This window comes from Theropithecus gelada, chromosome 11 (assembly GCF_003255815.1).
Source record: "Theropithecus gelada isolate Dixy chromosome 11, Tgel_1.0, whole genome shotgun sequence".
Classification (NCBI taxonomy): domain Eukaryota; kingdom Metazoa; phylum Chordata; class Mammalia; order Primates; family Cercopithecidae; genus Theropithecus; species Theropithecus gelada.
The window spans coordinates 27,674,255-27,697,192 of NC_037679.1; the positions used below are offsets into that span (position 1 = coordinate 27,674,255).

Here is a 22,938-nt window from a genome sequence, read left to right on the forward strand (position 1 = left end):
GTGAAGGATCTAAGTAAGTGGAAGAAGAAAAGCAAAAGTACAACAGTGGGAGAAAAAACAGGATGACTCTTCTATACCCCTTTCTATACATAGGGATACAGAAGAGTTACTTGTCAGTAACAAGTAAATAACATTTTCTGGAATATAAAAAAAAAAAGCTATATGAATGTCATCATTATATGTGAAATATGAATGTAAATACATGGGAGGATAACATGCATTAATAAAAATTATTGTGCTGGCAACAGTATCATGGATGACTTTTCCTTAACATTGTTATGCTATCTTTGAGTAACATTAATTTTAGAAATTTAAAAATAATTGTCATTATACTTAAACCTTATATTTAAACAAGAAAATAATTCAAAAAACCAAAGTTTAACTTTAATTACCTGAAATTCAGCCTTTTTACACAGCTAGAGAACTTCAGTTGATCTTGTGAAGGACAAAGAAGCAGAAGGACTTCTCTAGGATGTTGGGTTTCCTAAAAATTAAACTCAATCATTTAAAATTGGAAATAGGTAGGCAGGATGGATTTTGAAGCACAGATTTCCCAAATGCCCTTTTTGCAGAAGATCCAGCTTCCAAACAAGTTTAAAGGGCAATGTTCATGACAGACACAACTTTTTCTTAGCATTATATTGCACTGCCAATACATATTCCATCATTTTATGCTTTTCAATGCACTTCCATTTATAAAAGCTGCATAGTTTGCTCTTATATGCCAATATGTTTGTAGCTTAAAATAGACTTGAAATATTGTAAGTCAGTTTGTGCTCTTGATTTATGAACTAAATACACTACATTTTCCATTATTAAAATAACACCTTGGCTAGGTGTGGTGGCTCATGCGTATAATCCCAGTACTTTGGGAGGCTGAGGCAAGAGGATCACTTGAGCCCAGGAATTCAAGACTAGCCTGGGCAACATAGGGAGACTCTAGCTCTACAAAAAGTTTAAAAATTAGCTGGACATGGGGGCACACGCCTGTGGTTCCAGCCATCCAGGAGGCTGAGCCCAGGAGATCAAAGCTGCAGTGAGACATGATCGTGCCACTGTACTCCAGCCTGGGCAACAAAGCAAGACCCTGTCTCAAAAAAAAAAAAAAAATTAAAGACATCTTGAATATTCTGTTGTTTTTAAAGAGCAGATTCATGGATCATAGATGCATGATGCATCTTCTTAAAGATACATTATCATAGATCCTCTAATTAGAAGATATATCCTCTAATTAGAAGATATATAAAGATTATATATCTATATCTATATATATATATAACTGATTATCCGTTCAAATTTTTAATTATTTGTTACATTGTTTTCAAAAAGTTATTTATTCAGATAATGATGTCTGTTTGCTTTCTTTGTATTTTCAGACCCACCCCACCTCACCCCCACCCTCTTCCACTTCATTCAGGATGTGAATAGCACATCTTCAGACGAACACTGAGGCCTGGATGATGATCTGCATTAGGCAGATAGAACCTACTGAAAGCTAAAAGCCTTTTCCTGTGTCTTAGCAGCACAGAAGCCACTCCTCCTTCCCCCCAATGTTTGTGCAAGCCCTAGAGAAGAGGAGACAGCCCCTGTGATGTGTGAGGTTGAATTTCCTGCCCTCAACCCATCAAATCAGGCAGAATGAGGGCTCAGTCAGAACTACAACTACAAAAGAGAAACATTTTTATGTGACTTTTCTTGCCTGCTCAAATTTTGGGGTTAAGGTTCATGCCAGCTACATTCTTTGCATAATAAAATATAAACAGAGCATAAATTGTTCTATTTAGAGAAAACAGCAAAACAATGCTCTCCCAAGGGTCCCAATAAATCACTCTTCAGAAACGTGGATGTGTGTTGGATTTACAGGATTTCTATGCCAAGCAGAGAAGTACATGAAAACAGGAAAGCAAAATGCATAAATTGCAATAATAGTTTTGTGGTTTAGCTGAATAATGTCCTATATCAACAGAGGATAATGATTTTAGTTTTTCAGTTGCCCCAAGATCATTTCCATTACTGATGAGGCTTGAGATGTCTGTGAAAAAGAGTCATTGCAATTGATTTGTCTGGCAAACATTTTGTCAGCAAATTCACCAGTACCTCAAAAATCTCACTAGCTACTCTATGCTTAAGACATTAGAAACATAAGCCACAGTGAAAACTAACTTAAGGTATAAGCATAAGCCACAATGAAAACTAACTCTTACCATTAGAATTCTAAGAAGCAGTAATGTATTTGTGATTTTACGTTAAAAATCTCCCAGATGTCAGCATTTAAATCACAATTCAGTAATATGAGTAATTTGAAATTAGAAAGTTTTATACTTCACTATTCTATTTTCCTCTGTAAATTGAACACAGTTTGAAAAAATTAAGAAAAGAAGCTATAAAAAATAAACTGTTCAAGGATTCTTCCTGTTTTTAAACACCATAAGATTATGATGATAAAGACATCATTTGAAGTGGTAGAGAGTACTGTGAAATATCTATATGTGATATAATGAAAATGAAAAATAATCTGATTATTTTTTAAAATTAATCTTGTTAGAGTAGTTTTTGAGGAATTGTATGCAAGTGTATTGATTGAAAATGACCTCCTCATTCAAGAAAAATCTATTGAGCACTTACTAAGTGTCAACAGGTGAATGTGAATAAAATAGATATGGTCCCTGCCTTCTTGGAGTTGAATAAAATAGCAAACACTTATTTAATCTTTATTATATAGTTGTGCATTATAATATTAACCAATGTTTATTGAGTTGTTATTATATGCCAACTATGCCAATCCTGTCCTAAGCAATTTATGTATATTAACTAATTTAATCCTCAAAATAAATCTATGAGGTAGGTACTATTATTTCTGTCATAAAATGACAAAGGCATAGAGAGATAATTTATCCAAAGTTCCATAGAATAAGTAGGGGACCCAGAATTCAATTCAAGGAGTCTTTTTTGTTCTGCATGACATCTCAACTGCTATATAAATATTATTTAGTTCCCAGGGCAAATGTTTCAGGATAATATTCTTATTCTCTCAATTTTACAGAAGAGAAAACTGAAGTGTAAAGAGGTGAAATAACTCACCAGAAGTTAACTGACAATGATGCTACCCACTACATTACACTGCCTGACTGGGAAGACACTCAATTTAACAAGTGCTGACCAGGCTCCACATTTAAACTCTGACCCTGTTTGACCTTAAAGTAATGCATTTTTCTTCAAAGCGGACACTTCTCCACGCCCAAAAAAGCCATATCTGAAAAGACATAATGTACTTAATCAATGGCTTCCTGCTATAATCACCACAACCACATCCTTTCCTAGAATCATATCTGTCTCATTGAATACTTCCATTAGCTTTTCTCCTATACATGAAGTTCAAATAGCAAACCTGAGTTTTTGAGGGTATACACAACTTACACATTCCAGGCTCAAATACTTTTTTTCTCCCCTGACTCATGAACTTTTTGAAATTTAACAGTTTTTTCCTATCTTTTGTGCTACCTGGTCTATCTGAACCAAATGTATGTATTTTGCAGTTTCCTCCTAAAATACATTCAAAGCACTGTTTTGTTTCACATCGCTGATATTTAACTGCTTTGCAATATCACTGCTACTTATATTCAAACAAAAATCTGCTGTGTTTTTAAGAGGAAGCCAAACTAAATAAATCATTTTAAAGATCTATATATATATGGTTGGGCGCAGTGGCTTATGCCTGTAATCCCAGCACTTTGGGAGGCACAGACGGGTGGATCACTTTGGGAGGTCAGGAGTTCGAGACAAACCTGGCCATCACAGTGAAACCCCGTCTCTACTAAAAATACAAAAATTAGCCGGGCATGGTGGCGTGTGCCTGTAATCCCAGCTACTCGGGAGACTGAGGCAGGAAAATCACTTGAACCCAGGAGGTGGAGGTTGCAGTGAGCCAAGATTGCACCATTGCACTCCAGCCTGGGCAACGAGAGTGAAACTCCATCTCAAAAAATATATATATAGGTTGAGCACGGTGGCTCACACCTGTAATCCCAGCATTTTGGGAGACTGAGATGGGTGGATCATGAGGTCAGGAGTTCGAGACCAGCCTGGCAAACATGGTGAAACCCCATCTCCACTAAAACCAAACAAACAAAAAAACAAAAACCAAAATTAGCCGGGTGTGGTGGCACATGCCTGTAATCCTGGGTACTTAGGAGGCTGAGGCAGGAGAACTGCTTGAACCTGAGAGGCAGAGGTTGCAAAGAGCCGATCACACCATTGCACTCCAGCCTGAGCAACAAGAGCAAAACTCTATCTAAAAAAAAAAAAAAAAAAAAAAAGAATAAAACATTGGGCGGGGCATGGTGGCTCATTCATGCCTGTAATCCCAGCACTTTGGGAGGCTAAGGCAGGCAGCTTGCTTGAGCTCAGGAATTTGAGACGAGCTCAGGATTTCAAGACCAGCCTGGGCAACATAGCGAAACCCAATATCTACAAAAAAAATACAAAAATGAGCTGGGCATAGTAGTGTGGGCCTGTAGTCCCAGCTACTTGGGAGGTTGAGGTGGGAGGATCACTTGAGCCTAGGAGGAGTCGAGGCTGCAGTGAGCCATGTTTGTGACACTACACTCCAGCCTGAGTGACACAGCGAGATCCTGAGGAAGGGGAGTGGAGTGGAGTGGAGTGGAGAAGGAAGGAAGGAAGGAAGGAAGGAAGGAAGGAAGGAAGGAAGGAAGGAAGGAAGGAAGGAAGGAAGGAGAGAAGGGAGGGAGGGAGGGAGGGAGAGAAAGGAAGATGGAAGGGGAAGGGAGGGGAGGGGAGGGGAGGAGAGAGGAGGGGAAGGGAGGGAACAAAAGGGAAGGGAAGGGAAGGGAAGCCAAGGGAAGGGAAGGGAAGGGAAGGGGCATTGTTCAGGCGCAAGGCCCTCAAGTTTGTTTGTTTGTTTAAAAGAATAAAACATTGAAGAAAGAAAAAAGAAAAGAAAAGAAAAGGAAGAAACCCAGCCAGTCATGGTGGCTTATGCCCATATTCCCAGCACTTTGGGAGGCTGAGGTGGGTGGATCACCTGTGGTCGGGAGTTCAAGACCAGTTTGACCAACATGGAGAAACCCCGTCTCTACTAAAAATACAAAATCATCCAGGTGTGGTGGCACATGCCTGTAATCCCAGCTACTTGGGAGGCTGAGGTAGGAGAATTGCTTGAACCTGGGAGGTGGAGGTTGCAGTGAGCTAAGATTGCACCATTGCACTCCAGCCTGGGCAACAAGAGCAAAACTCCGTCTCAAAAAAAGAACAGGGGAAGGGGCGGGCGGGGGAGGGGAGGGGATTGTTCAGGCCCTAGGCCTTCAAGTTTGTTTTTTTTTTCTTTTTAAAGAATAAAACATTGCCCTGCACAACAATGTGAATGTATTTAATGTCAATGAACTACAAACTTAAAAGATGGTTAAAAAGGTAAATTTTATGTACACACTACCACAATTTTTTTAAAGTAAATTAAAAGAGCTGGTCAACATCACGAGCGGGAAAAATAAAAAAGACTAAAATATTGCCAACCATGCACTAATATCAATTTGCAAGATGTAAGTTTTACTAAAAATAGATTTTAAGTAAGAATGTGTGTGTGTGTGTATATATATATATAGCTTGTTTGTTTTGTTTTTGTTTGTTTGTTTTTGAGACAGGGTCTCACTCTGTCCCTGAGGCTGGAGTGCAGTGGCGCGATCTTGGTTCACTGCAACCTCCGCCTCCAAGGTTCAAGCGATTCTCCTGCCTCAGTCTCCTAAGTAGCTGGGATTACAGGCATGTACCACCACACCCACCTAATTTTTTATATTTTTACTAGAGACAGGGAATTACCATGATGGCCAGGCTAGTCTCAAACTTCTGAGCTCAAGTGATCTTCCCACCCCAGCCTCCCAAAGTGCTGGGATTACAGGTGTGAGCCACTAGGCCCAGCCAATTCTATTACTTTAGAGAAAAAGAATATTACTAAGTTATAATAGCATGTTTGCAATGTTTTGTACTCAAAGAGGAAAATTCCCCAAATATTAAAATGAAAAAAATCGGCCAGGCGCAGTGCCTCACACCTGTAATTCCAGCACTATGGGAGGCCAAGGTGGGTGGATCACAAGGTCAGGAGATCGAGACCATCCTGGTTAACACAGTGAAACCCCCTCTCTACTAAAATTATGAAAAAATTAGCCGGGTGTGGTGGCAGGTGCCTGTAGTCCCAGTGACTTGGGAGGCTGAGGCAGGAGAATGGCGTGAACCCAGGAGGCAGAGCTTGCAGTAAGCCGAGATGACGCCACTGCACTCCAGCCTGGGCGACAAAGCGAGACTCCGTGTCAAAAAAAAAAAAAAGAAAAAAGAAAAAAAGAAAAAAATCACACCATCTTATATCTAAACAAGCTGTTAATAATCTAAATACTTAATTTTGTTTTATATAAGCTTCTGTGTATCCTACAACCGTATTCAAGATTTTTCCACTATATTTTGAACTGGCAAAAATATTTAAGCACCTGCTATAACTTAAATCACTAGATTCACGTCTGACTCACTGGAATTCCTAATGAACTTATTAAAATATTTATTTGAATTTCAATTGGATCTTGCTATGAAAATAAATTGCTTTAAATAAAGCAAGGCATACTGGGCCGGGTGCAGGGGCTCACTCCTGCAATCCCAGCACTTTGGGAGGCTGAGCCAGGAGGATCACTTGAGCCAGGAGACCAGCCAGCCTTGGCAACATAGTGAGACTCTGTCTACACACACACACACAATTTTTTTTTGTTTTAATTAGCCAGGCACTGTGGTGTACACCTGTAGTCCTAGCTATCTGGGGAACTGAGGTGGGAGGATCACTTGAGCCCAGGAGGTCAGTGCTGCAATGAGTCATGACTGTGCCACTAAACTTCCTTTTAATGACTGCATAGCACTCTATGACATGGTCTTGGTTTATTCTTCTTCTGCTTCTACTTAGTAGGAGCACAGAAAATACACCAAATGGCTGCAGAATGTTTGGGGAACTGTAGTTGAATATAGCTGGAATATAGAATTGGAGGTAGAGATAATGACAGGTAAATCATGTCCTGAAGGCTGAGTGTAGTAGTTTGAAGTTAAAATTGAGATTGGGAAGAAACTGAAAGGTGACAATCAGATTTGCATATTTAGAAGATCATTCTCTTAGCAGTATAAAGAATAGAATTCGGTTGGAGGACCTACCTTAGAACCATGAAGAGATGGTGAGTTGGGACTGGAAATGAAGAAGGTAGTGATGGAAATGGGAAGACATATTTGAGATTTGGTGACAAAGTAGATGCAGGGGATGAGAGAAGAATAATTCAACTGGCAAACAGAGAGATACAGCACCAAATCAAGATAAATATCTCTGCCCTCGTGGAACTTTAGTCCTACTGAGATTAAATTCCAAATTTTTGGCAAACTGGATATGGCCACTTGACAAGACTAAAAAAAAAAATACAGGAAGAGAAGTAGGGTTATTGTTGTTGTTTTGGTGAGGAGTGAGGGAGGGGCAGGTCTATTGAGTTCATGTTTAGAGTTAGAACATGTTAAGTTTCAGGTACCTTATACCTTCAAAGTGAATGTGTCTAGAAAGCCACCAGATGTGTGAGTCTGGAATATAAAATTGAGATATGGGCTAGAATATAGATTAGATGTCTATTAGGAAAATGTCAGTAGTTTGAAGCCTGAAAATAATGCAGAACTGAAGAAGAGAGGGCTTGGGTCAGAACTCTGGAAAAGATTAATTAATGTTTAAGGTAAGGGCAGATTTATAGAACTCATAGAGAAGACTAGCCAAGAGAAGGTGGAGTGGACTAGGAGAAGCCCACTAACAAAATGATGACAACAAATGGCACGGGGGTACCAAGGAAGAGAGTGGTGAATGGTGTCAAATACTCCAGAGATGCTGAGAAATGAAAAATAAACTTTTTCTGGCAGAGATCATTGCTCACCTTATTTAGTTTTCATTTACCAGTGAAGGCTGAAGTCAGACAGCATTAGGTCACCTTGTAAACCTAAGTGGAGACAAAAAGGAAATGTGACTCTTTCAAGTTGTTTTGGTAAATTATGAATGATGTAGACAAATAATTTTGAAATGAAAAGATGTTCATGTTAAGTGAATAAGCAGGTTGAAGAACAGTTTTACAATATAATTCCATTTGTTACAGTTTTCTGTTGCTACATAAAAAGCTACCACAAAATGTAGTGGCATACATCAATATATTATTAACTCTCTTGGTTCTGTGCGTTAACTGGACTTAGTTGGGTAATTCTTGATGAGGGTATTTCATGGAATTGTAGTCAGCTATAGTTAATGGAATCATAGGATTCTTTAATTTTTTCTTTTTGTTAAGTCTTTTCTCTTTTTGTAAAAGATACTTATACTGGATTTATAGTAAGAAAACCACGATTGGCTATTTACAATTTAGCAAAACAGATGTTTGGTTGAGAAGGGAATGAGAGAAAAAACAGCAGCTAGAAAGGGGCAACAGGTGAAAGGATGCTTTCTTTTGGAGGGGGTCTGGGGAAAGGATAGTTCAGCAGATTTTGAAACTGAGACAAAGAGACCTCATATACCATCCAATGTGATTAAGAAATACTCAGTATTTCTTACACATCTATGTAGTATTCCTGCACTCTGCCTTCCCCTCAATTTATTTTAAAGTGTTTATCAGCTGGGCGCAGTGGCTCACGCCTGTAATTTCAGCACTTTGGGAGGCCAAGGCAGACAGGTGGATCACTTGAGCTCAAGAGTTCCAGAACTGCCTGGGTGACATGGCAAAGCCCTAACTTAAAAACAAACAGAAAAATTAGTCAGACATGGTGGTGCACACCTGTAGTCCCAGTTACTTCAGGGGCTGAAGCAAGAGGATCACCACTGCACTTCAGCCTGGGTGACAAAGCAAGACATTGTCTCAAAAAAAAAAAAAAAAAAAAAATAGTAATAATGAAGAAACAATCAGAAATCCAAATGACTAAAAGAAAACAAAAAGTCTGGGGTACTATTCTAAGTTAAAGCAGAATAAAAAGACATGACAAATGCATAATCCAGTATTAGATTCTATATTGGAGAGGGGCAGTTATAAAGGACATTATTGGGACAATGGGGGAGATTTACATACATTAGTTGTGGCATTCTGTTACTATTAATTGTTTTGAGTGTTTCTTTTGCTGTGACTAGGTAGGAGAATGTCTTGTCCTTGTTTTAGGAGTGTCAAATAAAATTTTAAATTTGATTCATGAATCAGGCAGCATCCTATCTACAAAATAGACAGAGTTGGGCAGAGGAGGTGGGCTTTATAGACATAAAAGGGCTGAAAAGCAAGGCGTGGTGGCTCATGCCTGTAATCCCAGCACTTTGGGAGGCCAATATGGGCGGATCATGAGGTCAGGAGTCCGAGACCAGCCTGGTCAACGTGGCAAAACCCTGTCTCTGCTAAAAATAAAAAATTAACTGAGTGTGGTGGCACGCGCCTGTAGCCCAGCTACTCGGGAGGCTGAGGCAGGAGAATAGCTTGAACCCAGGAGGCAGAGGTTGTAGTGAGCCGAGATCACACCACTGCACTCCAGCCTGGGTAACAGAGCAAGACCGTCTCAAAAAAAAAAAAAAAGAAAAGAAAACAAATGGGCCGAAAAAAGCTGAAATAAGGAAGAAAAAACAGGTTGATGATTTCAAAGTTACTTTCACATATGAAGTCAAAACAGACCTTATTGCACTGGCTCAGGTAGACTGAGCCTCTTCTGATTAGTTGCTGTGAATCTCCTGTTTTTGGAAAACTGACCCATTTTTATATGTGCTTTTTGGTTTTGTTTTTGAGATGGAGTCTTGCCCTGTCACCCAGGCTGCAGTACAATGGTGCCATCTCAGCCTACTGTAACCTCCGCCTCCTGGGTTCAAACAATTCTCCTGCCTCAGCCTCCCGAGTAGCTGGAATTACAGGCGCATGCCACCACGCGTGGCTAATTTTTTGCATCTTTAGTAGAGATGGGGTTTCACCATGTTGGCCAGGCTGGTCTTGAACTCCTGACCTTGTGATTTGCCCACCTCGGCCTCCCAAAGTGCTGGGATTACAGGTGTGAGCCACTGCGCCCAACCTCTGATGGCGTCTTAACTGTGTTGCCCAGGCTGGACGGGCTCAAGCAATCCTCCTGTCTCAACCTTCCGAGTAACTGAGACTACAGGCACTGTTTTAAAGTTCAGTTTGATTACATGGATTTGGCATGAGCTCAGTCCAAAGCAATGCTCCCCACATCAATTTTATTTAACAGAAGATACATGCTGAAGAATTTAGGGGTGAAGTATCATAACCACAGCTAACTTTCATATGCTTCAGCCAAAAACAAAAAAAAAAAGACAGCAATTGTGGTGAAATATTGTATGTTGATGTCTACTGTACTATTTTATTTTATTTTTTTTGAGACGGAGTCTTGCTCTGTTGCCCAGGCTGGAGTGCAGTGGCGTGATCTCGGCTCACCGCAAGCTCTGCCTCCCGAGTTCACGCCATTCTCCTGTCTCAGCCTCCCCAGCAGCTAGGACTACAGGCACATGCCGCCATATGTGGCTAATTTTTGTATTTTTAGTAGAGATGGGGTTTCACTGTGTTAGCCACGATGGTCTCGATCTCCTGATCTTGTGATCCACTCGCCTTGGCCTCCCAAAGTGCTGAGATTACAGGCGTGTGCCACTGCGCCCGGCCTATTTTTTTTTTTAAAAACCCAAGTCTCGCTCTGTTGCCCAGGCTGGAGTGCAGTGGCATGATCTTGGCTTGCTGCAACCTCTGCCTCCCAGGTTCAAGTGATTCTCCTGCTTCAGCCTCCCGAGTAGCTGGGATTACAGGCACTCGCCACCATGCCTAGCTAACTTTCTTTTGTATTTTTAGTAGAGGTGGGTTTTCACCATGTTGACCAGGCTGGTCTCAAACTCCTGACCTCAGGTGATCCGCCCACCTTGGCCTCCCAAAGTGCTGGGATTACAGGTGTGAGCCACTGCGACTGGCCTTACTGTACTATTTTTATATAAGCTTTTCTGTAGGTTTGAACATTTTCAAAATAAAAAGTAGGGAGGGACTGAGCAAGGTGGCTTATAATCCTCGGACTTTGGGAGGTTGAGGCAGGAGGATCACTTGAGCCCAGAAGTCCCAGATAAGCCTGAACAACACAGTGAGACTTCATTTCTACAAAATCATAAATTTAAAAAATTAGCAATTAGCTAGAGGTGGTAGTGCGTGTCTGTAGTCCCAAGTACTCAGGAGGCTGAGGTGGGACGATTGCTTGAGCCCAGAAGATTGAGGCTATAGTGACCCAAGATAGCGCCACTGAACTCCAGTCTGAGTGATCCAAAGAGCCTGTTTCTTTCTTTCTCTTTTTTTTTTTTTTTTTTTTTTTTTGAGATGGAGTGTCGCTCTCTCGCCCAGGCTAGAGTGCAATGGCGAGGTCTTGGCTCACTGCAACCTCCACCTCCCGGGTTCAAGTGATTCTCCTGCCTCAGCCTCCGGAGTAGCTGGGATTACAGGGGTCCGTCACCATGCCTGGCTAATGTTTGTATTTTTAGTAGAGACAGGGTTTCACCATGTTGGCCAGGATGATCTCGAACTGCTGACCTCATGATCTGCCTGCCTTGGCCTCCCAAAGTGCTGGGATTACAGGCATGATCCACTGCACCCAGCTCAAAGAGCTGTTTAAAAAAAAAAAAAAAATTGGGGTGGGGCAGTGGGGGTGCAAATAATGATATTTGATGCCTCAGCTGTTGGGGATAAGGAAGGTGAAGGATGCTCCGGAGTGAACAGTTGGAGTTTGAGTGCCTCCGGGAAAGACACTTCCTGGCCTTCAGCTCCTGAGGAGCTGTGCTTTCCCAGACCTTTTCTCCAGTTTCTTAACAATTTCAAGAGCTCCTGATGTGTTTCCAGTAAATTCCCTTTTAAGTTAACCATAGTCAATTTCTGTCATTGCAACCAAGAAAACTAAACATAAAGCTACCATGTATACAATATATACCACAGAAGAAATTTATTTCACGTCCTTTTAAGGTAATGAAATGAATTATGTTTTGAAATTTTGGCGGGGGTGGTATGGTGTTTATGTCTACTAACTAAATGTGTTAAAAGTGAAACCCAGTGCACTTTCTTTACATATGAACTGAACACAGGGATTTTTGGCCCCAAATTGCTCTTCTTTTTTATTGTGTGCTTCAGGGCCAATCAGCTCAAGTACTCTTCAAGTATATTACATGACTAAAACTCATTGGAATTCAATTGCTGAGGGACACAGAGCAAGAACATGAACCACAGATCGCACTTTGAATAAACTTGCCCCAGCACTGACAAAAATCATTAGGACTACATTTCACTTTCCATAAGAAAAAGTGAACTTTTCTACAGGAAAATTAGGAGGTTGGGAGAATGAGACCATGCCAGGGCATAATTCTTCAGAAAGGTTATTAAAGGAGAAAAGTAACATTTCAATGACCTGCTATGTACAGTATACATTTGATGTCTCTCTCTTTGGTTTTTTTTTCTTTTTTTTGAGACAGGGTCTCACTTTGTCACCCAGGCTGGAGTGCAGTGGCATGATCGTAGCTCACTGGAGTCTCGGCCTGCCAGGATCAAGTGATCCTCCTGCCTCAGCCTCCCAAGTAGCTGGGAGCACAGGCACGTGACCACCCCTGGCTAATTTTTAAAACTTATTTTAGAGACAGGGACTCCCTATGACATCTTGTTTAATCCTTACGACACCCCCGTGACAAAGGTATTGTTTTCTCCATTCTACAGATGACGAAACTGCAGGTGCAGGGGGCTTGAGCCTAGATGGAGCCCAAAGCAATGTTTTTATCAAAATGCCATGTTGTCTGAGAGGGGATAATAAGGTATGAAGAGGCCTTCCAGAGAACTAGGCTTCTCAGAATTATAGCAGAACATAAATGGCTAAGGCAAAACTTCCACTGATTTCCTCTTTCCCAGCTGAAACCATAGAGGGTATTGAAGACAAGAAAAAGAGATTCCTGCTGTGCCAGAAACCCTTTAAAAATGTGAGGGAAGGCTGGGCGCAGTGGTTCACGCCTGTAATCCCAGCACTTTGGGAGGCCGAAGAGGGCAGATCGCAAGGTCAGGAGTTTGAGACCAGCCTGGCCAGCATGGCGAAACCCCGTCTCTACCAAAAATACAAACATTAGCTGGGCATGGTGGTGCGTGCCTGTCATCCCACCTACTTGGGAGGCTGATGTAGGAGAATCGCTTGAACCGGGGAGGCAGAGGTTGCAGTGAGCCAAGACTGCACCACTGCACTCCAGCCTGGGTGACAGGGCAAGACTCTGTCTCAAAAAAATAAAAACAAATAAATAAAACACGTGAAGGAATTTCACAGAGCTGAAGGTCAAGTGCCTGAGAAAGACGTTTGCCCACAAAATGCTTGGAAAAGAAAGGAGAAGGCCAGGCGCAGTGGCTCACACCTGTAATCCCAGCACTTTGGGAGGCTGAGGCAGGTGAATCACCTGAGGTCAGGAGTTTGAGACCAGCCTGGACAACATGGTGAAACCCCATCTCTACTAAAAATACGAAAATTAGCCGGGCGTGGTGGCAGGCACCTGTAATCCCAGCTACTCAGGAGGCTGAGGCGGGAGAATCGCTTGAACCAAGGAGACAGAGGTTGCAGTAAGCCGAGATGGCACCACTACACTCCAGCCTGAGCAATGGAATGAGACTCCATTTCAAAAAAGAAAAAGAAAAAAGAAAAGCAAGGAGAAAGCTACATCTATGAAAAAGCTAAGCACTGTTGGATGTGGTGGCTAACCCTTGTAATCCCAGCACTTTGGGAGGCCCAGGCAAGAGGATGGCTTGAGCCTAAGAGTTTGAGACCAGCCTGGGCAACAACATAAGACCTCGTTTCTCCAAAATATTTTTAAAAAACGGGGTTGGGGGGCAGGCATGGTGGTGCGTGCCTGTGGTCCCAGCAACCTCAGGTACTAGGGAGGCTGAGGTAGAAGGATTGCTAGAGCCCAGGAGGTCAAGGCTGCAGTGAGCCATGACTGTGCCACTGCACTTGAGCCGGGACAATAGAGCAAGACCCTGTCTCAAAAAAAAAAAAAAAAAAGAAGGAAAGAAAGAAGGAAACATAATTTAAAAAATCAAGTCCAAAAAAAAGCAAGCAAGAAGAAGAAGAAAAAAAAAAGCTCAGCACTGTCACAAGGAATATATGACAAGTAAAGCTGGCAATTTCTATATACCTGTGAAATCCAAATTGTCACTTGCCTTAAGGTATCAATGGTGTGAGCCCAAAAGTCTGTCAAAACCTCTTCACTTTCCCCAGATCTTCCATGGCACCTCTGCTAAACTCAACAAGGCTTCAGTTAACATGCTGACTATTGTGGAACCATACATCGCATAGAGTACCTGAACCTGAAATCAATAAATGAACTGATCTACAAATTGGTTATGGCAAAACCAATAAACAAATTACCTTAACAGATAACTCTTTGATTGATAGATTTCTTGATAAATATGGCATCATCTGACTGGAGAATCTGATTCATGAGATCTATGCTGTTGAAAAACTCTTCAAGTTCCTGTGATCCTTCAAATTATCTTCTCCACGAGGGATAATGACTACCTATTCTGTATTACTAAAAGGTACAAATGCCAGCAACAGAAAAGACCATATCAACAGGCTTATTAAACGGATAAACTGAAGCATCTAACGTTATTTTTGTAATCTGGTCAGTTAATAGCCAGTCACTACTTTCAAACTGGAAAAAACAAAAACCGAAACAGAAATGTGACTGACTTCTTCAAGACCAAAATATACCACTTTTTGCCTAGACGGCACTTTGAAATAGAGGGCAATACCATCATGTTTTACGCTTGCCTTTCTACTTTTTAATACAGGTGAACTGTTTCTCCTTAATAGAAAAGAATACCAAGTAAAGAACAAATAGCAGTTATGGAAAATAGTTTCAAAAACTGCAGGGGGCTAGAGAACAAAGGACTGAGTGTAGGGAGAGAGATAAGAGATTCCCGAGGTGTGGGGCAGAGCCCATGCATCTGAATTCCAAGAACAGGCGCTTTCTGACAGAGAATACCAGGAAATGACTTCACGTCTTTCCAGACTATCAACATGCTTCATTTTTCCCAGTAGGAGAACCCAGGGCCTGTTCCACGCCCACAGACGTTGGTCAGGCAAAGCGGCCGCAAGGCGTCTGGGCTAAACGCAACCAGGTCCCGCCCCCGGTCCTGTCTGGTCCAGCCAGGCACACATTGGCAAGCTTTTGCGCCTGCGCCCACCGGGCCTGCACCTGTAGGCTGAAGTCGCCCATGCGCTAGATGGGAACGTCGTTTCTTCTCCCCTACCCCTTTTCTGTGGGGCTGTTTTAGGGAGAGACTGCTTCCGGGTCGAAGGGCTTGCTTCCGGAGAGCGGGAAGGCTAAAACGCGGTAGCTAAATTGGAGCCGACATTTATTCTGTGTGGAAAAGGCTTTAGCCATGGACAGGTCAGTTCTGATGATGGCAGCTGAACCCAAAGCCTTGCCCCTCTCGCCTGTTGGCGAAACGAAATAGGTGAAACTAGACTCCCAGAAGAAGCCAAGGAGGTCCCGGGTGCTTCCCCTAAGACTCCTTCCCCATGCCGGGAAATTTGGCTACAAATGGGGAAAGGCCGCTTGGCCTGCGTCGGGTGGGGTACGGATCATAATGGTCCCCTACATTCCCACCACGTTCTGCGATCTATTCGGCGCTTTGGGGCAGCAACACTGATCGCTCCTGGGGTGGGCGGGGTAGGTAGCCCGGCGTTCGAAATGCTAAGTGACCAGCCTGTGATCACAAAGCCAGTCAGTGAAGATACTGGGATCTCAGCTCAGACTTTCTGATTACAAGTGCCAGCATCAGATACTGAGTTCCCTCTGTGATCTGGGTACTGTGCTAGCCGCCTGCAACAAAGATCAGTTATTCAAGATCCTTCACCTCAGGGAATTAGTTGTGTAGTGGAGACAACCAAGCGGTATAAAGTGGTAAGTGTTTGGGGGCGATTAAGTCTCCCTGTCACTCTATCAGAAAGACCTCTCAAAGAAGGTAACTTTCTAGCTGGTCTTTGCATAATAATAGTACATTATTCGTACTCCAAACATTGAGTACCTACTATATGACTGCCATTGTTGGCTTTGAATATATATTATCAGTTTATTTAATCTTCAGAACAAGAACAATCCTATGAGGATAGGTACTGTTATCCCTTTTTCATATATAATACTGAGACTAAAAGAGGTTAAGGAACTTGCTGAAAGTTAGGAAGCTAATAAATACAAGAACCAAATTGCCAACCTGCCTCTGTGTCTCCAGCCTACCTGAGGCTCTTTGAGGAGTAATTAGTTGTTGACCAGGTGCCCAAGGGGGCAAATGTAGGTCTTTGTAAAAGAAACATATTCAAAGGTGCTAGTATATGAAAAACAAAAGTACCTGTAGCTCATTGGTCACATGCAGTATATGTTTAGAGTGATGTTTGTGGCTGAATAGAAGACTGAACGCCTAAACTGGGGTCACATTGTAAATATCATTTTAGGAAATTTGCACTTCTATAAACCAGAGAGAGCTATCTGTAGGTTTTTTGTTTGTTTTGTTTTTTAATTTTAATTATTAAACATTTAAAATTTTTTCTATGTGGTTGTTTCCCATACTTTCCTGCTGAAGGAATATCTGAAGGTTTTAAGTGGAGGAAAAGCATATTAGATTCTTGTCTTAAACACAGGCCTTTTAGTCCACACAATTTAGTTTCTAGACCTTTGAGTGAAACTGACAGAGTGTTGTGATGGGACAGGAGACCTCTTTGGTTGAAATAACTTGAAGGGTCATTTTGCTACAATTTACCAGAATTTTTTTACTTACTCTTCTATCTCACAAGCTCTGTTTGTTGTTGTGGTTGTATCTCACAAGCTCTGGTTGTTGTTGTCTGGTGGTGGTTGTTGTCTGGTTGTTGTTGTTTGTTTTTTAATAGTACCCATGGTTTAAAGCATTTTGGATTCTGCAGAAAATCTTTTAAGAGAGAATTCCTGCAATTAGGTAACTTCTCAATCCAACCAGGGAAATAAGATTCACTTTTATGAAGCAATTACCTAAAACAGTGTTATAATATAGATTCCAAGTGTTGAAATAATTCTTTAGGAGAAAATAACATAGTGAGTACTAGAAAGTCAGAGAAGTCTTTGCAGGTAACATTTGAGTAAGACTTTGAAGAATAAGCAGGATTTGGAGCCACGAGTGCATTCTCAGCAAAAGATCCAAGACTTGGCTACTGGAATGACCTATATCTTAACTTACTCAGGGTCCTTTACTCCAGCTGTGATGATAAAATTCTTTACAAATGCTATATTCTCGTTTCACTTATATAAGCTTGATTATACTACTTTAGGAGTGGCTTTGGAGATATATCATCCCCTGTAATCCGGGAGGCAGAGGTGACACGGACTGCACGGAAACAGAGTGCTCAAAAAAGAGTTTTAAGTATCCTTTGCGATTTAAGCATCATTATAAAAATTGTAACATGTTTGGAATCAGTGTTATAGAATTTTCTTTTTATAAGAGTATTAAATGTTAGCTATAATAAAATCCTGTAGAAATTTTTTTCACTCCCCAGAGCTGTCATTAGGTAAATATAATGCAAAAATGTAATAAGATTATATTTCCTTAAAAATAAAGATATTTCTTACTGCTGACTATCATATTGTGGTTAGCTTCTGCTGAGATTTTTATTATTTGAAAACTGACTAAAAACATTTAGTTCAGTGTGTAGTTATCTAAGACTGACGTCTGAGAATTTAAATGGCAGAAGGAATGGGTTATTTACCCTTTGCATTGAAAAATGGTAGCCGTAAAATACCTTGTTCTTGAAAAATGTATTCACATAATTTGTATAGTAAAAAGATGGTTAATTCTCATTTTAATCTTTTCTACATGGAAAACTTTTCTTAACTCATTGTACAGTTCAGGCATCTCAAGATGAAAGTTTTGGTAATACTACACCAAGAAACCAGGTTATCCCTCGAACTCCTAGCTCATTTCGACAGCCTTGTAAGACTTTTTTGCTTTTAAAGCATTTAATAATAATGATAATTATAATAGCAACTAACATTTATTGTAACATGATAAGTATAGTATTTGGTTACAATATCAATAAACACTAATAATAATGATTGCAGTTATTATTTGTTTGAACTCTTGCCATGTACAAGGTACTGTACTTTCCATAAACACACAGTAACTATGACATAGGTATCGTTAGCTCTATTTTACCGAAACTGAACGCGAGACTTAGAGAAGTTAACTAATATAGGCAGTAAGTATGTAAATAGGCTGGATGCAGTGGCCCATGCCTATAATCTCAACACTTTGGGAGGCCAAGGTGGGCGGATCACTTAAGGCCAGGAGTTCAAGACTAGCTTGGCCAACATGTGAAACCCTGTCTCTACTAAAAATACAAAAATTAGCTGGCGTGGTGGCGCATGCCCATAATCCTAGCTACTCAGGAGGCTGAGGCAGGAGAATTGCTTGAACCCAGGAGGCAGAGGTTGCAGTGAGCTGAGATTGTGCCACTGTACTCCAGCTGGGGCGACAGAACAAGACTAGTATGTAAATAGTGGAACTGGGATTCAAACAATGATCTGTTTACTCCAAAGTTTATGCCCACTGTACTACACTGCCTTGGTATGCCTTATAAAATTAAAATATGAAGAATCCATTGACTGATTAGTGGCTTTAACTGCTCAGTTAGGCTATAATGAAAGCATCTGCAATTGCAGTAAAATTTTTCCTGTTCGGCTCAGTAGTACTTACAGCTTAAATTTAGAAAAATAATTTAAATCCTTGTATCATGGAAATGTTAGCATTTAAAGTATTTATTTGGTTAGAGTACAGTAAAAATTTATTCTTCATTGTTTGTTTGCTTTGTTTTGATAATGAATGCTCACGCACTTTAGGTTCTTTCTACCAACCTTTTGTTTATAGTTACCCCAACAAGCCGAAGCTTACTAAGGCAGCCAGATATTTCCTGCATTCTTGGAACAGGAGGGAGGTCGCCCCGACTTACACAGTCTTCAGGGTTCTTCGGAAATCTCTCCATGGTATGTAGAAAAATAGGACTAAGAACTTTTGGGTCGAGTGTGGTGGCTCATACCTGTAATCTCAGCACCCCCTGAACTCCTGACCTCAAGTGATTCTCCCGCCTTGGCTTCCCAGAGGTCAGGAGTTTGAGACCAGCCTGGCTAGCATGATGAAACCCTGTCTCTACTAAAAATAAAAAAATTAGCTGGGAGTGGTGGCTTACGCCTGTAATCCCAGCTACTCGGGAGGCTGAGGTGTGAGAATTGCTTGAATCCAGGAGGCAGAGGTTGCAGTGACCTGTGATTGCAAAATTAAAAAAAAAAAGAGAGAGAAAAGAACTTCTCCCTTTTTATAAAAGTATAACATTTGATGTAAAAGCCTTTTAATGAATATTGAGTCAGAATCATCACAAAAGTAACTTTAGATTATATGGATTGAAATAATTAATTAGACATTAAAAAAACTGAAAACCTTATGCATCTGATATCACAGATGGAAACTGTGACACCAGCAACCTTTAAATGCAAATAAGATGTTTTAATCTGTCAGTTTGCTGACCAGAAGAAATACATGCTGTGGTTGGTTGCTGATGGCTATAAAATCTGATCCCTGTTTTGAAGCATACAAGAGTAGGAATCAGAGGGTAATAGATGCAGAGTATCATAAGGAAGAGATAAAATGTATTAAAGAGGATACAAGAGAAAATTGGAAAAGGTAGATGAGATACTCTTTAGGAATCACTATGGAACAGTATTGAAAATAGCAAAATAAATGTTATGTAAGCTGTGATGCAGAATGACTTCACCTAAGTATTAAAAATACACTATAGGCTGGGCGTGGTGGCTCATGCCTGTAATCCCAGCACTTTGGGAGGCCAAGGCGGGTGGATCACGAGGTCAGGAGATCCAGACCATCCTGGCGAACACAGTGAAACCCCGTCTCTACTAAAAATACAAAAAAATTAGCCGGGCGTGGTGGTGGGCGCCTGTAGTCCCAGCTTCTCGGGAGTCTGAGGCAGGAGAATGGAGTGAACCCAGGAGGCGGCGGAGCTTGCAGTGAGCGGAGATCGCACCACTGCACTCAAGCCTGGGCGATAGACAGAGCAAGACTCTGTCTCAAAAAATAAATAAATAAATAAATACACTATAGCAGCCAGGCATGGTGGCTCACATCTGTAATCCCAGCATTTTGGGAGGCTGAGGCAGATGGATCACATGAGGCTGGGAGTTTGAGACCAGCCTGGCCAGCATGGTGAAACCCTGTCCCTACTAAAAATACAAAAATTAGCCAGGCATGGTAGCACGTGCCTGTAGTCCCAGCTACTTGGGAGGCTGAAGTGGGAGGATGGCTTGAGCCTGAGAGGCAAAGGTTGCATTGAGCTGTGATCGTGCCACTGCACTCCAGCCTGGGCAACAGATCCAGACCTTATCTCAAGGAAAAAAAACCCACATACATACATATAATTTTTAGAAATCTTACTTGCTTTTAAAGTATCCACTCAGTGACAATAACTCCATCACTTTTCTCTATTTTTACTTTTTTGTTTTTTTTTTAAGGTTACCAATCTGGATGACAGTAACTGGGCAGCTGCATTTTCATCACAGCGTTCCGGACTCTTCACAAACACAGAGCCTCACAGTGTAACAGAAGATGTAACTATCAGTGCTGTTATGTTACGTGAGGATGATCCTGGAGAAGCTGGTAAAATGGCATTGAGCTTTGTAACAAGTAGCTTTTCACTAAGATCAAGGAAATCGTCTCTTCCTGTTTTTGAACATCACTATGTTTTTCTCTTTCTTTTTTTTTTTTTCTTTTTTTTTGAGACGGAGTCTTGCTCAGTCGCCCAGGCTGGAGTGCGGTGGCGCGATCTCGCCTCGCTGCAAGCTCCGCCTCCCAGGTTCACGCCATTCTCCTGCCTCAGCCTCCCCAGCCTCCTGAGTAGCTGGGACTACAGGCGTCCGCCACCACACCCAGCTAATTTTTTTTGTATTTTTAGTAGAGACGGAGTTTCACAGTGTTAGCCAGGATGGTCTCGATCTCCTGACCTCGTGATCCGCCCGTCTCGGCCTCCCAAAGTGCTGGGATTACAGGCGTGAGCCACCGTGCCCGTCTGTTTTTCTCTTTCTTTTCTTTCTGTCTTTTTTTCTTGAGAGAGTAGCTTAAACAACAAATTTTTGTGTGTGTTTTTTGAGACAAGAATCTCACTCTGTTGCCGGGTGTGGTGGCTCATGCCTATAATCCTAGCACTTTGGGAGGCTGAGGTGGGCGGATCACGAGGTCAGGAGTTCAAGACAAGCCTGGCCAACATGGTGAAACCCCGTCTCCACTAAAAATACAAAAATTAGTTGGGTATCGTGGCGCACGCCTGTAATCCCAGCTACTGGAGAGGCTGAGGCAGGAGAATCACTTGAACCGGGAGGCGGAGGTCGCAGTGAACTGAGATTGCACCATTGCACTCCAACCTGGGCTACAGAACGAGACTCCATCTAAAAAAAAAAAACAAAAAAACTCACTGTGTCACCCAGGCTACCTGCAGTGGCATAAGCATGGCTCACTGCAGCCTTAACTTCCCAGGCTTAAGCAATTCTGCAGCCTCAGCCTCCTAAGTAGTTGGGACTGCAGGCGTGTACCACCATGCCCAGCTAATTTTTTTTTTTTTTTTTTTGAGACAGAGTCTCACTGTGTCACCCAGGCTGGAGTGCAGTAATGGGATCTTGGTTCACTGCAACCTCCGCCTCCCAGGTTTAAGTGATTTAAGTGATTCTCCTGCCTCAGTCTCCTGAGTAGCTGGGATTATAGGCACATGCTACCACACCCGGCTATTTTTTGTATTTTTAGTAGAAATGGGGTTTCGCCATGTTGGCCAGGCTGGTCTCAAACCCCTGACCATGGGTGATCCACCTCAGTCTCCTGCCTCAGTCTCCCGAGTAGCTGAGATTACAGGTGCCCACCACCACACCTGGCTAATTTTTGTATTTTTAGTAGAGAGGGGTTTCACCATGTTGGCCAGGCTGATCTCAAACTCTGACCTCGAGTGATCCGCCCTCCTCAGCCTCCCAAAGTGCTGGGATTACAGGCGTAAGCCACTGTGCCCAACCTAATTTTTTATTTCTTTGTAGAGACAGGGTCTCACTATGTTGCCCAGGCAGCTCTCAAACTCCTGGACACAAGTGATCCTACCACCTCAGCCTCTCAAAGTGCTGGGATTATAGGCAACAACAGAAATTTATTTTCTCACAATTCTGGAGGCTAGATGTCTGAGGTAAAGGTCTTGGCAGGATTGGTTTTCTCTGAAGCCTCTTCTTTGGCTTACAGATGACTGTCTTCCTCCTGTGTCTGTGGTCTGCTGTCTATAATATATTTTTCATTAAGCTAATTAGTTGTGGTTATGGCTACGGTGTTTGATACAGTATCACTAGAAGGTTGAGAACCTCACCTTAGTTCTCAATCAGAGCAACATCTTGCCATTTTATCTTTTAATGTAAATAGCAGCCAGTTAGACAAGTCTCATATTGTAATTTATTTCTTATTTGTGCTGTTGAAAGTGCATCTGTTAGGTCGGGCGCGGTGGCTCAAGCCTGTAATCCCAGCACTTTGGGAGGCCGAGACGGGCGGATCACGAGGTCAGGAGATCGAGACCATCCTGGCTAACACGGTGAAACCCCGTCTCTACTGAAAAATACAAAAAAAAAACTAGCTGGGCGAGGTGGCAGGCGCCTGTAGTCCCAGCTACTCGGGAGGCTGAGGCAGGAGAATGGCGTGAACCCGGGAGGCGGAGCTTGCAGTGAGCCGACATCCGGCCACTGCACTCCAGCCTGGGTGACAGTGCGAGACTCCGTCTCAAAAAAAAAAAAAAAAAAAAATA

The 22,938-nt window shown here is 41.9% G+C and overlaps 1 protein-coding gene across 2 annotated transcripts in view; it reads left to right on the forward strand.

The window, feature by feature from the left end:
• Positions 1-15,105: 15,105 nt before the first annotated feature.
• Positions 15,106-22,938, forward strand: part of NUP107 (nucleoporin 107) — a 57,182-nt gene continuing 49,349 nt past the window's right edge. Inside the window, exons 1-6 of one of the 2 annotated variants that reach the window (XM_025403004.1) lie at positions 15,106-15,203; positions 15,236-15,475; positions 17,386-17,477; positions 17,958-18,044; positions 18,978-19,093; positions 20,630-20,774. In XM_025403004.1, the coding sequence (XP_025258789.1) occupies positions 15,468-15,475; positions 17,386-17,477; positions 17,958-18,044; positions 18,978-19,093; positions 20,630-20,774 (448 nt within the window). In that variant the 5' untranslated portion in view covers positions 15,106-15,203; positions 15,236-15,467. Of the gene's footprint in view, positions 15,204-15,235; positions 15,476-15,854; positions 15,992-17,385; positions 17,478-17,957; positions 18,045-18,949; positions 19,094-20,629; positions 20,775-22,938 lie in introns of those variants that run through there. The other variant, XM_025403005.1, reaches the window with a different exon arrangement.